This window comes from Buteo buteo, chromosome 4, assembly GCF_964188355.1.
Source record: "Buteo buteo chromosome 4, bButBut1.hap1.1, whole genome shotgun sequence".
Taxonomy (NCBI): domain Eukaryota; kingdom Metazoa; phylum Chordata; class Aves; order Accipitriformes; family Accipitridae; genus Buteo; species Buteo buteo.
This window is the reverse complement of record NC_134174.1, coordinates 34,644,019-34,659,567: the sequence shown is the minus strand read 5'-3', so window position 1 is coordinate 34,659,567 and position 15,549 is coordinate 34,644,019. Positions and strand designations below refer to the sequence as shown.

The 15,549-nt window shown below is 43.9% G+C and overlaps 1 protein-coding gene across 4 annotated transcripts in view; it reads left to right on the top strand.

The window, feature by feature from the left end:
- The window catches only part of ARID5B (AT-rich interaction domain 5B), a 122,375-nt gene extending 110,036 nt beyond the window's left edge, over positions 1 to 12,339 (top strand). For all 4 annotated transcript variants that reach the window (XM_075025509.1, XM_075025508.1, XM_075025506.1 and 1 more), the window contains 2 exons: positions 5,759 to 5,957; positions 9,900 to 12,339. In XM_075025509.1, the coding sequence (XP_074881610.1) occupies positions 5,759 to 5,957; positions 9,900 to 12,050 (2,350 nt within the window). In that variant the 3' untranslated portion in view covers positions 12,051 to 12,339. The remainder of the gene's footprint in view (positions 1 to 5,758; positions 5,958 to 9,899) is intronic.
- Positions 12,340 to 15,549: the final 3,210 nt, after the last annotated feature.

Genomic DNA, 15,549 nt, shown 5'->3' with positions numbered 1-15,549 from the left:
ATCGAGAGTGCCTGAGCTTCCCTCGCCTGGCTGTGCAGCTAAATCAACAGCTGTGTTTGTAATGTCACTAATTTCCAGTTTACTTAAAACAAAGTGTCTTTGAATTCTCTTACAGCAGTGCAGTTCCCACCTTTCAGCAGTGAGCCATTCTCATTACCCACCAGCACTCCCAGTGGGCTGTGAGGAAAGTTGTTGACGAAAGGATGAAAGAGCCATTTCTTTAAGGAAGGAAAGTTCTTTAGGAAGAAAATTGAACTCAAACATATTTTGTCTTTGCTGATAAAATACATGCCAGTTTTGTACTTCAGAAAAATGCAAATAAACCTATTGCTATTGTGTTCTGCATAAAAGGACGCGAGGCTTGCTTTCATAACCCCTGGATTGTACAATGCGGTCCGGGGAAATCAGGCTTGAGGAACACACTGCTTGATTTCCTCCATGGATTTTGTATTCCCATTTTGGAAAACAGGCTGAGACCTTAGAGTTTGGGTTATTCCTCTCCGCTCTTCTCTGCTGGGAATTTGTCGCTGGTGCCCAGGAGAGCTGCCTCCTGCTCCTATCCATCCCCACCAGCTGATTGCTGTTGAAGGGGGCTTGTTTCCCGTGCTTACACTGCAAGTAATGCTCCAAGATTTATCCCTTTTGAAGAGCATCAGGGTAAAAAAGACCAGACTTCTCTTGGGATCAGAGCTCAGGCATTCCTGTTGGTCCCTTAAAACAACTGAATGTTTTGCCACTGAGTTTCCAGGGAACAAGAGTCAGGTTTCTCTCACTGAGGTTATCAATAGGGGCTCCTTAGCGTTACGGGGCCTGTCGCTGGAGCTGCCCCAAGCCGTTCCGGCTCAGCAGCCGCTCATCCCAGCCCTGCACTCAGACCGTCTGGCTTCAGGACATGCAAGTGGCTCTGCCCAGCTGCTGTAAGGACCTACTGAACCAGGTGGTTGCCCTATTGAAGCAGGTGGACTGGCCGTTTATTCCCCAGCTCCAGCAGTGCCTTCAGAGGAAGGAGCAACAGCCACCATGGCATAATGTGCCCAAGAGGGAAGTGCTTTCCAAACTCCTACCAATAAAGAGATTTATTGTCTGTCCCTTTTCACTGTTTTTGAAACTCTAAGAGCTTAATGTTCTCATGATTTACATTAGCATCTAATCGTTGAGTAATCTCACTAATCCCTTGGCCCCGAGATATCCAATGTCAGTGAGTTCCCCGGGTTAACCGGTTGCTATCTTCGTTTGGTGGAGCAGCTTTAAATCTTTCTTCATTCCTGTTGCGATCAACCTGCTTAACCTTCTGGCCAAGCATGGGAATGGGGCAGCATCTCCCAAGGAATGGGCTTCAGTATTTTAAGTCCTTCCAAGGTTATTCTTGTGGCTGAGAGGCTCCACTGCGCGCTGTTTCGTGTTGGGCTTGGAGCCCTTGAGAAAGCAAGATTGTGTCAGTGGGAGACGTGCTGGAATATTTTATTCTGCCAGAAAGAAAACAAAAATAAACACTGAAACAAGCGATATAAAAAATACTGTAGGGGTTGTGCTGAACTGTCTCCTTCCCTCAGTCACCCTGTGTGTCCTGGGCATATGGTTCCTCCCCAGCCCGAGAGCCCCATTATATCCATACACAGTGGGGAGAATTAGAGAGGAAACTGGCAGCCTTAACATTTAATTTCCTTCCTCTTTCTGGGCTGGTCAGATCCTTTGCATTATTGTAACTACTTTTTTTATCATGTCTATAAATAGATGTTCTCTCATGTGTCCCGTGAAGCAGAGTCAGGCCAAAAAAGTCATTCAGTCTCCATAATCAATACATGAAAATGTAGTGGTTACTGGCTCAGATGAGATCTTGTATTGTTAGTTCTGTAGCTGGGAAAAAAATGTTGACTAATAAAGATTAAGGGCTTTTTTTTCTTTTTATGAAATGCTAATGATGAAGACATGTTTGATATACTGTGAAATACATTTCTCTAATGTGAAGTTTCTGCTTTTTGTTGGGAAAGAGATTCAGTCCCTGGAGGATTTTAGAATTTGTAAATATAAAATTATCTGCTTCAGTGTTTTTTAAAAAAAGGTTGGCAGAAAGCCAGATTACTTACATTACTGTAATAGATTTGCTGACCTCTGACATCTGCTGCAGAGAAGTACATTGAATTTTTCATAATATCAGATGATGCAGATCTAAAAAGTCAGTACACTCTGCACCATTATTTAATTCAGGACTTAGTAAAGCAAAATCTTTTTCTGAGTAGCAGTTTATACGTGATTAAACTTAATATTGCCGATTGTAATAAATCAGGATTAGTATAGTACTGATTTGTTAATCTAACTTGTATTGATTTTAAGTTGTCTTTATTTAAAAAAAAAAAAAAAAAAGACTGGCTTTTCACAGTGACTGAATTTAATAAGAAGCCCTGTGATAGCAAAGACTCCCCTACTGTTTCTGCTCTTGGCTGGAAAATGTTATTCTTGTATTATTCCAGGGAAAAAAAAAACCTCATGCTGCTAAAAATCTGCTGCCTGTGGAAAGATTTTTTAATACACTAGTGCTTACATATTCTATTTATGTTAATTGACTTATAAATAATACATTTTATTAATCTTAATATTGGAATCTTGATCATGATAAAGACCCTTTTATTTGGTCTCCTCACAGGTTTTACAAGTAAATATTCTTTAGACCACAAAATATTCCCCCTCTTTTCCTTTTTTATGAATACTTTGATACTTCCCCCCCCGCCGTGAAATACAGCCACAGTTCAAAGCGACTGAAAACGTGGTTGTTTCCAAAGTGCGATACATTCGAGGTATCTGGCTCTGGGTTTTTGGACAATGTCTTTACCTCTCCTTGCGCAAAGATTGATTAAATCTTACCTGCGCTGCAAATATTTGACAAAAAAAAAAAAAAAAATCTCATGCTGGTTTCAGACATGTCACATTCTGCTAAACTATTTGGCTAACAGCAGATCGCATTCTTCCTGTGTTGGGCAATATTGACCTTAAATTGGCTAAGCCGCCTGCTTTCATGGCATGTGAGCCGGCTGCTTACATGTTCCGAGAGCTGTATTAGCTTTATTACTCCTGCGCTGTAAAAACTTCTAATAATCAAATGATAAGATCATATCCTGTGGGTAATTGTGTTGTACCGTGACAGGATAACTGAAAAAACATTCAGCGAAGATTGCAACTGACGGAAATCTCTACGTGGAGCGGCAATTGTTGGTGTTGCTCCACTCGGTGCTGCTCCCCGGGGTCTCGCAGCCCGCGTTCCTGCCCGGCTCCTCTCCAGCTGCCCCCCGCGGCCCGCAAAATCCACCGCGGCGGCGGCAGGCAACGGCAGCCCGCCGGCTCTCGTTTCGAGTGAGGAGGGGAAAATCCTAGAACAAGCCATCCTTGTGTTTTGATTCAGTTTTACCTTAGTCATGCCGCCTCCCCGATACATGAAACATTTAATTCCAGATTTCCTGCCGCTGGCTCCGGGCCTTTGACCGGCTATGTGAAATGTATTTTTACTGCTGTCGGCCTGCCAACTGCTGAGCTCAGTGAAAAATAACTAAAATGAAAACCTTGTACTCCCACATGAACCCTTAAGATCAGAAAAGGAAATTTAAGCCATGGTTACTAATTAGCGCCAAAGCTAATGAGTTCTGGTGAGGTGCAGGAGGAGGAGGAGGAGTTTGTGTCCCGCGTTACCCTACAAGGCTTGGCGGAGAGCACGCGAGCGGTGATTAATTGTGTCGGCCTGGGCCTTGCTCCCGTCCCGGCCGTAGCCACGGGGTTAATCACGCGGCATCTTTCATGGAAAGGCCCGCTCGTGGGCCGGGAACGTCTCTGTCTCCTGTGGGGCGCGGGATAGCATCTGAAATCTGTATGGATGGAATATGTAGATTTTTAATGGGCGACACATTCCCATGGAAACAAAACAAAGTCAAACACTCCCCTCGCAGTGCTAACAATTATTGTAATAAAATGTGTTTTTATTAAAAGCGATTTTAAATATTTAACACATGGCAGAGCGGCCGCGATGTTGCCCTGTGTGAAACCCAACCTTGCCTCCAGTGAAGTCCAAAGCGCTTTGTGCAGTGCGGGGAGGAATTCGGTGTTTTCACCAATATTTGCGCTTTGCAAATGAAATGTAGCAGCCTCAAGTATGAACAAGATTATTTTTCTCTTATTCTGCTTAGTTATGCTTTTTATTATATAAACATTAACTGTAATATTACAGTGGGAAGCAGGTATTTGGCAACTACGTATTATTTTGCTAAGTTTGCATAGAGGGAGCAGTTTCCAGTTTTAGCAGCTGTAACATGTTTAAACTCAGTTTGTAATGGGATCTGAAGATGAATATTCCCTGTGGGCTCTGCTTAGCTTCATTACTGGAGCCCTGCCAAATTCAGGGCTAGAAAGTATTATTCACGCCTCTTTGCACATACCATGTCAGAGCATGCTCAGTTAATGAATTTTGTTTCTAATATAGCATAAATTAGGTTTATATTTTAACATAATTTATGTTGTATTTTATTAAAATGTAAAATATTATGATCACGAGCAATCTAATTTCTGCTCTCTTAAGCCCAAACTGTGTTTGAACATCTAAGTATGTAAATCAAAATTGCATGCTTAGAAACTGATTCTAGGATAACAAACGAATATCTGAACCAAAGAGGTTTCTGCCTTGGAGTCTCAGATTAAAGATAATTAAGGATTCCTGGTATTTGAACAGATTTATGTTGTTTATAAGCGAAGTACATTTTCTTCGTAGAGTCAGCTCATCTTTTTTTTTTTTTTGAACAAATTATGTTTGCTGTATTAAAGTTCATATTTTTAAAGTCTGAGTCTTGTATTAATCCCACAGTGAGTCATTAATCATACCAAATGCATTATAAAAACTTTAATCACTGAAGTTGAAACTGAGATTGTAATGCAATCCATCCCTTTTAATTATATCAGTTATTTTTCCTTTCAGATCAAGAATTGCAAAGGGAAAACAGATAGATTAAAATTCAGCATGTTTGATGCTTTCAGGGGAGGCTATTTTTTGTTGGTGTTTCTTCCTTGCTTTTTTAAAGCGATTTCATGCACTTCGTGGAGGACAGTTCCACAGTGAAAAATTCCTTCGCTTTTAACTCTTTTCCTCTCTCCTCCTTCCTTAAAAAAGACTCAACTGGTGAAGGCAGGGAGCGTGGTGACTGTGTGGGTGTGTTGCAAGGGGGACGGTGGGCTGGTGCTGATTGCAGCGTGCCGGCTGCTGTGCCCTCCGCTGTAGGTTTCCTGCAGCCCTACCCTCTTGTCTTCTACCGAGTTCCTGGCACTCGCCCTTGCTCTCGGGAACCGCCAGCCTGGAAATCGTGTAGCTGTTATCAAGTTGGCTGTGACTTTGTAGGTGTTTTCCTGGGGTTTGCTGCATGCTTTTAAGGGTAGGGAGGGAAAATAAAAATAAAAGGTGGATTTTTTTATATTTTTTTTAAATCAGTCCAAAACATAGTGGCTCACATCCTCATTTGGTACAAATTGGTGGAGCCACACAAACCACTGCAGTGTTACTGACAACAGATCCACACCAACTCTAACTCCACTGAGTTTATGCCACATGATAATCTTGCCAAATAAATTGATTTATCATACTTGGATTTATAGATGTAGAGTTTACACTGTTGCTTTTATGGCATGGAAAAAATGGATTTATTAAGTATACTGCTCATAGTAGATACATTTTGTTCTTTGCTAGAATGGCAAAACCTGATCAATTATTTGTTCCTTAATCCCCTAGATTAATCCTGCCATATGAAAGATTTATTAAAGGAGAGGAAGATAAGCCACTGCCTCCAGTGAAACCTCGAAAACAGGATAACAGTTCCCAGGAGGGTGAAGCAAAAACAAAAGTGTCTGGAACAAAACGCATCAAAAATGAAAACCAAAAGAGCAAGAAGGAAAAAGATAATGCACAGAAACCCCAAGATGCATCTGAGGTTGGTTGCTTTCCTGCTTTTCAACTTTTTGATTGAAAATGTACAGCTTTAATCACGTGAAATCCAGTGACAAAATACATAACTTCAGCTGGAGAATTTCAACCAGTTGGCCTTTGAGTTTGCTCGGCAATGGAAATTCAGTTGTTGTGGTACTGTCTGTGTTGGGATTTTGCTGGGCTACAGACGGCAACTAGTTAGCTCCATATTGCGTAGCACCAAGCACTGGATGTAACAAGTACCATTTCTGCTCATTGTATTATACAGTGGTCACCACTAAAAGATCAGCAGCTGCCAAAAGGAAACCACACAACTACCACAGTTATTTCCTAATCTAAGTATAGGGTGTGGGAACTTCTAATACTGTTGATAATACTGTGGTAACTGTTGGACACAGCAGATTTTTATAATGGTAACCTCTAGATCAGCCCTTCTGTGCTCACAGATGTATGCACATCTGTCAAAAAACATATCGCTCCCCAGGATTTTTATCATGTTACACTAAATTTCTCTTTGGACTAAAAGGTCAGATTTTGAGGGAACTGTCTTCCAAGCCCTAACTGAGACCAACTTCCCTCTCACTTGCCACAGACGGTTTTCAGCTGAGATAGGTTCCTATTCTGTCACCTGCTTCACATGGGCAGGCCCCAATTTCCACATAGAGCCAGGTTACCTGCAGATATAGGACAGCCCTCATGGAAGAGATTTTATGTTCACAGCCTGGGGTAAGATAGATCAGTAGAATTCATATTTGTCTGCAAATAAGGGTAAATTTCATGTGTTGCTAAATGATATAAAATCAATGGGGGTTTTGCTCCAGTGTTACTTAAGCACTTTCTTTTGCACATCCTGCCCACTTTCTCCTGTGCCCTGCTTGCACCCCATGTGAACGAGGCAGTGAAGTTCCTCACACACAACCCCTACACAAGATGTTGCTTTTCCTGTCTGCCAGATCACAACAGCCTTCAAGGCGTTGCAGTGAAAGTAAGTATTTAAAGAATGTAGAAACACATGACGTGCCTGGCAGACTATGGCTGCTCCTTTGACTTCATTGCCGTCTGGCAGGTACGTAAGTCCTGTTTCTAAACCAGTTTGGAAATTGGTATTGAGTCAGCAGCTACCAACAATCATCCTCCTCATTGTTTAAAAGAAAACAGTGCATTACAAGTAAACACGGATGCCTCTGAGACTTTGTGTACCTAGTTTTAAGAACAGAAAATTTTGATTTTCATGTCCCACTACCTCTTTAAGTTGTGCTTACAAGGACAGTTTCATCTCCTGTCCAAACTGGAATTTGTGTTTTAAATTGCCTTGATCAACAGCACCTTTAATATCTAATGTAAGAGCACTCCACAGAGAGGGGTGGGGTTTTTGTTTTCTCTCACACTGTAATTTTAAAGCAGGGAACCCCGTTGCGGGAAGACCCCTCCACTTCTGATGAAAAATACGTAGAGAGGAGAGCGCACGCAAACCTGCTTCAGTCACTGGAAGGTGGCAACACAAATTCCCCAAAGCAAGGAGATGCAAAGTGAAGGCTTGTGCTCCCTTCCCCTGTCATTCCTTCATGCCTGGTTATTTATTGAAGGGTCTTGGATCAGCAAGATATGTTACACACTGTCCATACCGCCTCTGCTAAGCACAACATAACAAGTCAGCAACACAGCGTCAGCCTTAACTTTGAATTTCCTTGCTTTTGTTGTTCCCTATCTCAAACTTCCTGCTGCTTAAACTGCAGTTATTTTTGTGTGGTTTGCAGGAAGAGTTCTTAAACTGTGCTTATCGGAAATGTAGGGAGCCTAGACGAGACAATAAAAATGTACAATTATGGCAATTTCCTATTGTAAAATGGTACCTTTTATAGCAGAATTAATGTCTCCTCCCTGACTGGGATAGGAGACATGTCCTGTCCCTGTTTAATCAGGGTGGGCAATTAAGGACCTCAGCCTTCCTTGCAAGTCACCATATGGGTAGGTGATCACAAGAAGCCCAAGCAGCAAAGGAGCCTGCAGGGGTGGATGCTTACACCCAGGGTGGGCGCAGAGCTCTAGAGCTCATCTGTGCTCTGCCATAGGGAGGGCTCTGTCCCCTGGATGTGGCCCTTACAGGGCCAGCAGAAAGGAGATGTCCAGCTCCTTTGGGTGGAGCAAAATCCCAAGTCTGCTGGAGCCAGGCAGAAGGTTGCATGTCCCTCTCATCCCAGCCATCCCCCAGCAGTGGAGCCCCGTGCCGAGCTCCACATTTGGGTGCAGTCCTCACCTAGGCACAGCAGTGGTGTGTTGCTCACAGGGAGCCTCTGTAGCGACACACGTAGATGTGGAGGCATGGCCCCAACCAAGCCACCGCTTAAACCACTTCTGCGTGTGGCCTAGAAGCTGGCCATAGCTGTGAGCTGTAGAAGCGCAATCAAGTTACAAATGCGCGGTCCTCTCAATTGCATGTTCAACTCATACACCGTAAGAAGTATGCAGGGAGAGAATATAACTTTAATTTATTAGGCCTGCATTTGCTTTTGTGCTCTTCGCTGTTTTCCTGCTGTCACGATGACATTGTCAATGTAACAAGATACCAGACAAAATGCTATTAGCCTTAGACTGCACATTTCCTCACAATAGCTGAAACTTCAATCAAAATGTTGCTTAACAGAAACAAAGAGCAGAATGTACAGCTATTAAATATGATTTCTCTTTTTTTTTTCTCCTCCCTGCTTTGCTCATCTGTCTGGTATTTTCCTGTAATTTTATAAGCTCAAGAGACTAGCGATGGTACTTTGTAAAGGACCTAACGATGGTATTTGGCTACAAAAGGCAGCTATGAGTTTAAAAAGAAGGAGTTAGGATGACTAACAGACACTGTAACTAATAGGCCAACGAAACAGAGAGGAATATTTAAAAGCAGCTGTGAAGAAATAAATCTCTGAGAGGGTTAGATTCGTTAGGACCTTCTCCAATCTGCTGCTCCTATGACAGACCATAAAGCAGCATTTAGATAATAACTTTCTCGATGCGTCTTATCTTTACAACGAAGAAAGAAAGAAAACAATAATAATAAAGGACTCACACAATGCTGCTGTTTTATGACTGTCTTCTACCACAACATGTCAGAGGAGAGTGACAGCAGTTTTGAAAGGGGCTGTCAGTCAGCTGGATCGCAGATGGGACGCTCTGGTGACCTCTGTGGGTCACAGTTCAGCCAGCTACATAATGGGATGAATAGTGTGAATTGTGCACACAAGCTTTATTAATGGGGGAGCAGAAAGAGCTGCGGTCCCATTGACGATAACGTATAAAAGCCATGTTTGTAATAGCAGGCACACACACTTACTGAATGTTGACAACTTCATTTTAATCCGTTAATAAAAAAATGTGTGTCCTACTTAAGCTGTGGCAGTGATTTGCTGCCTACAATAGGGATTCCTAGTATGCCATTTCTATCATTTTCACACTTTAATGCAGAACTGGGTGTGAATGATCTCCTCCGTGATCACTGAATTTTAAGATAGCTATGCTGGAGAGACTTTATGTAAGAAAAAACATGGGAATTGTGTCATTTTCGTAGGTGAAGTTGTCTAGCAGGAGAAACTTCTATAGCCTTATTGTTCGTGGTATGAAATCTGCTCTCCTGCATTTGCTTAATTAATTTTAAAAGAGTATAACCTCAGCATTTAGCTATCTGGTCAAGCCACTGGTGCCTCTTGTCAGGTTACAAATATCTGCTGTTTTGAAAGGCCTTATTTTGACCCTCGCAGGGATGGTGTATCTCTTAATATTTCCAGGAGGTACGTCTCTTTGTTTGAGTCCGATACCTGGTGTTAGAGCTTCACATTCCAGCAAGGTGATTGACAAGTACTTCTCTAAAAGTAGCCAACGGTGTACTGTGTATAATCTTATGAACAGTATGCCAAAACATACTGCATTCTTATTACTGTCTGTTGAATCGTTTTATTAGGTTTCATCAGAACAAGAGAAGGATCAAGAATCAGCAGACCAGAAAAATTTCCCTGAACATCCTACAGTGGGAGAGATGAAACAACCCGTGCAAGGCCCTCCATCTCTTTTACCAGAGACAGCTCAGCCACTGCCTCTGGAAAAGACAGACCTGACAGAAAACAGCACGAACAGTGAGAAAGCCAAGGAGGAGGTTCAGCACTCATCCTCTTTCTCAAGTATATCTGTGCCCCCAGAAGAAGACACCGTGCTGGATGCCACTGTCGCGAAACGATTACACCCGCCAGCAGATGCCCTAGAAGATGCAAAGCCTGAACAAAGACTACACAAAGCTTTTACTGACAGCTTAGAAAGCGAACCTCCAGAAATGTCCTTCACGGCTTTCCCAGTCCAGCTGCCCACTCAGAGCGACACGGAAGATGACAAATTGCCAGAGATGGCCGATTACATCGCGAACTGCACAGTGAAAGTGGACCAGCTGGGAAACGAAGATATCCACAACGCACTAAAGCAAACGCCCAAAGTACTGGTGGTCCAGAACTTTGACATGTTCAAGGAAAAGGAGCTGCCCGGGTCCATGAACGACGACTCCACTTTCGGTTACACACCGCTGCTCTACTCCAAGGGCAATCCAGGTATCATGTCACCCCTGGCAAAGAAGAAGCTGCTGTCGCAGGTCAGTGGGGCAGCCCTGTCATGTAGCTATCCTTATGGTTCTCCTCCACCTTTGATCAGCAAAAAGAAACTGAATGGCAGAGATGAACTGTCCTCAAGCATATCACAAGGTCCCCACACCCCTAATTCTGATCCTGTAGCAATTAATAGGCCCTCAGTCATACAACACGTACAGAGTTTTAAAACCAAGGAAGAAAGGAAATCGATTAATGATGTTTTTAAACATGACATGCTAAGTAAACCGGATCCTCAGCGCTGTGATTTTTCAAAACATCACCTCAGTTCTCTTGCCGAGTCATATGTACTGAAGACGGATATCCAGGACTGCAAAGATAAAATGAGTGAGAAAAGGGCACTGCAGCACTCCCATGTGCCCACTTTCTTGGCAGATTTTTATTCATCACCTCATCTGCACAGCCTTTATAGACACACAGAACACCACCTTAATAATGAACAGACATCAAAGTACCTCCCCCGGGACATGTTCAGAGAGTCTGAAAATATTTCTACTTTTACTCAACACAAACACCAAGAAAAACTAAATTTAAATTATCGCCCATCTTTGCATCAGCAAGAGAAAAAGGCAGCAGTGGAGGCCTCTTCAGATGATCAGCCAACAGATTTGAGTCTTCCGAAGAGCATACACAAACAGACTGCAAAGGCTCCGGGCTCCAGCCTCCCTCATTCATGCATGGCGCAGCAAGAAGGCAAAGGTATCTCCCCATTCCAGGCTGTGAGCAGCCAGGCGGTGAGCCTAGATTGTAACCCCAAAGCTTGCCGTGTGTCCCCCATGGCCATGACAGCCCCGAAAAAACACAGCGAGTTGCTCCACAGGTCTGGGAAGCAGCAGGCCCAGAGGCTGGAGAATCTGAGGAAGATGGAGGGGATGGTGCATCCTATCATCAGCCGCAGAACGAGCCCTCAAAACGTGGGGGCTGCCCGGCCTTTGAAACGGAGCCTGGAGGATTTGGACAAAGTCATTTCTGAAAAAAAAATCCGAGCTGTCTCTCCTCTGCACTTACCAAAGGACACCCTGGCAAAAGACAAGGTTCCCGACCCAGAGGGGGAAGGCAGCAAGCCAGTGCATGGCCTCCATTCTGGCAGCATGCTGGAAAGCCACAAATTTCCCCTTTCAGCCCCCATCTTCCCAGGCTTGTATCCAGGAAGCCTGTGCACGGGGCTGAACAATCGTCTCCCACCCGGGTATTCTCATCCCCTGCAGTACTTGAAAAATCAGACCGTGCTCTCCCCACTAATGCAGCCTTTGGCTCTTCACTCCTTCATGGTGCAGAGACAATTCCTCACGTCCCCTGCAAACTCTCAGCAACTGTACAGACACTTAGCTGCAGCAACACCTGTAGGAAGTTCCTACGGTGACCTTTTGCATAACAGCATTTATCCTTTAGCTGCTATAAACCCTCAAGCTGCATTCCCACCTTCCCAGCTATCCTCTGTACATCCCAGCACAAAACTGTAAGCCCCCTCACTCACAAAAAAGGTCTGAGGAGAAAAGTTGTTAGCAACATTCCTCCCCCTGTGACGACGTCTCGCAGATTTAGTGATCTGCATTTTTGTCAACCAGGATGCAGTCGTATCCTGCCTAGAGGACCGCTTCAGAGTTTGATGGAGACAGGACTGCTTCTTTAATTCTGGCTCCCACATCAGCCCCCTCACCCCTTATCCCTGCCCCCACAAAAAAAGAAAACCAAAAAAAAAAAAAAAAAGAACAAAAAAAAAAAAAAAGGAAGAAAAAATCATTGGATTTTGCATATGTGTTTTCTGAAAGGACTTGTATATGGTAAGAGCAAATGTTCAAAGGGAGCCGTGGAAATGCAGGCCCAGTCCTGAGCTCACTGAAATCGCAGGTGAGGGCTGTGTTTGCCTTTCACTGAGCCGAGGACCAGAGGCCATGCGTGGTTGCAAATAAGTCGAGGACTCGAGATGAACCTGGAAAGGAGAAGCGGGCCGAGAATCCGTACAATCAGTGGATGTGCTTTTTTGGGTAACTTTTCCTGACTTTTAATTCAATCAATGCAATGTATAGTAAAACGGCAATAGATTTTCATTTTAACACTATTAGAACAGAAGGGTAAACACTGTTTAATTTGACTGTACATATCCACTTCATAAACTACCAGTGTCACATTTGGTCACAATAATTTATATAGTTTTGTTTGTCCAGTATATTCTGTGCTCTTTATGTTTGGTTTTTTGTTTTGGGTTTCTTTTTTTTTTAAATTAAACAGTATCATTTTATCTGTAATTTTTTTTAAAGGCTGTGGCTGTCCTAATTTTTTTTTTTAATGTGTTTGTAATTTTTCCATTTTCTTTATACTTATGAGCAGAGTTTTTGTTTCGTTTTTGTGGTAACGTTTACTGTTTACAAACTGAAGCAACTGGTTCAGATTAATCTTGATGGTTATAAACATACTGTAGGTGATGTTATGGTGCAAGGATGCAAACAAGTTTCCTTTCCCCACAGTCCGCCCCTGCAAGGTGCTGAGCACCTCTCACCCTCCTCGTGTTGTTGCGATGGCTCCTACGCCGCTTCTCCCCTCCCACCAAGCTTTGCTTTCCTGTATCGTGGTCCGTGAGTTTGTCGAGCGTTGTACTTAACCTTACCTAGGCTGTGAAGCCCTCCTGCCTACCAGAGAAACGGTCTAGAAAACAAAACCTCCCTGGCACAAGCTGCTGGATGACAAAGGAGTCCAGAAAACGGATTTGTGGTTTGCAAGAATGTCGAGAATTTCAGAAATTAAGATGGGAGCCAATGTTGATTTGGATCAGAGGCTTACGGGTCCTGTGCCTCACGAGCAGGCTGGGCTCAGTAGGATGGGTAGGGGGCTGCGTGCAGTGGTCAGGATGGTCCTTCCACACCCCCACGGGGATCTCAGTCTCTCCCTGGGCATCCTTTCACAAGGGGAAAGCCTGGGCATGGAGGGCCTGGGTTTTCCTAACGAAGGAGCTTTCCTGTGGATGTATATTCACTTTGCAGGACATGACCACCAAGCAGCTGAGCATAGACATCGATAAAGTGAAGTGTGACTTGGAGGCTTTTTACAATGTGAAAATTGGTTGTGAGTCAAACCATCTCAGTTACTGTTCAAAGACAGCATAATCGATATGAAAAGAAAAATGGAAACTACTAAGAAACACTTTGCATGCTAGGCATGTCATTAAATTTTCCCGTGATATGAAGCCAAATACAATATATAATGTATCATACTTAATATCCAAAGGTGGAAACCAGAATAATATACTTGTCTACTGTTAAAGATCCAGCTTCTTCAATTAAATACTTTATATTCCTGTGGTAAAACTATATTTAATTGATCGATAAACAGACTAGTAGAACTTAGAACATGGATGTGCCAGTGCAGAGCATCCTGCTGCTCCATAAATTGTACAGGAAACAGAACCGCAGGCTCATCTGGGCAGAGGCCGCAGTGTGGAGGAACATCTCTAGTAAAGTTGCACTAGATCTGAATCACGTGAAAATCAGGGGTTTGGGGATGGGAGGGAAGAGGGCGGGGGGAGGGGGAGAGAATATAAAAATCTACAGCAAACGCAAACAGAAGCTTGTCGTGTGTTTGGCAAAGCAAATGCTTCTCTTTGTTTCGGTTGTGTGTCCTGGAGTCGTGCATTTGTTTACGCGAAGTGTCCAATTTCCCTTTTGGTTATGTCCCATTGGAGTTTGATGGTAGGCTTTCTGGAGCCGTGCTGAGGCAGCGCGGGGCTGGGGGACGGGGAGAGGAGAGGAGAGGAAGGCTCCTCGTTTGCCCCACGAAGAGGCTGACCGCTGCTGGCTGGGGAAGCTCATAATACGCTGGGCAAAACATCAGGGTGAGGGAAAAGAAATGGTAGCATAAACCCCCAACAGAAGCGGTGCATTATTTGTTTAAAAACTCTTAACAGAAATCTTGGAAATCTTTCAAAAGACTATTGAATTCTCCATTGGCTGAAAAGTCTTTTTTTTTTTTTTTTTTAATGTCTTAAATGGGGCTTTGTTTGCATTGTTTGAGTTCAAGGGGCCTTATTATTGAATGAAATTGCACAAGCCTTTCTTTGTGCAATCAGAGCATTGTTATTGGTAGGTTTGTAAAGGAAACTGTGGAATCTAATTGGCAATAGAGTCATAAATCTATTTACCAGGAGCCAGTTCCAAGAAATGTTGCAATTCAAACGCACTATGTCCAGGATTCATTAGGGATGCTAAAGGTTGTGAGATTCAAAGGAAAAGGCCCGGCAGCAAACAGCTCGCGTGTAGCTTCTGGCCGCACGCTGAGCCAGACTTCGCGAAACGCGTGGGAAGTAGGGTCTGACTCCCAGTAAAATCCGTACCCCTAGCAAGGCTGGATGGGAGCAAGCTGGCGTTTTGCAGCAGGTCTGTCTTGGCTGCGTGCTGGCCTGACACGAGAAGTCTGCCCAGCACGTCAGTGCCTAGGAAGTAGTTTGTCCCAGCTGCAGAGAAGTTGGCTTGGCAGCCCCAGGAGCTGGGGCAGGAGGCGAGCACTGCGCCTGCCTCTGCCGGCACCTCTGCCCCATTCGGGGGGACGCAGGGCTGCCGCCTGCGGAGACCTGCGCTGGGGTCCCCTTGCCACTCCCCCGCCCGGTCCGTTCCTTTGCGGTGGTCAGCGAGGTCGCATCTGGTCCAGTTTTGCGGTTGTCGTGCTTTTAATGAGCGATGGGACTTCTCGCGCTGGTGTGAGGCGGGCAGCGTTGGCAGTGCTACCCTGAGCGCTTCCTGCGGTGTTTGCTGTACACAGGGTTGATATCTCGCTCGTTCTCTTCCTCCTCCTCCCCTCTCCCCCCAGCCCCACAGTTTTAAATATGTTCTAAAAATGGCAGCATAATCTACTAGCTGTTTATACTTTTTTAACTTTCTTTTGTTGTAAATATTGTATACTTTTTGTGATTCAAGTTATGTAGCCTATATGCTCTGTAAGGTGATGATTTGTATATATAAAAATGGCCCA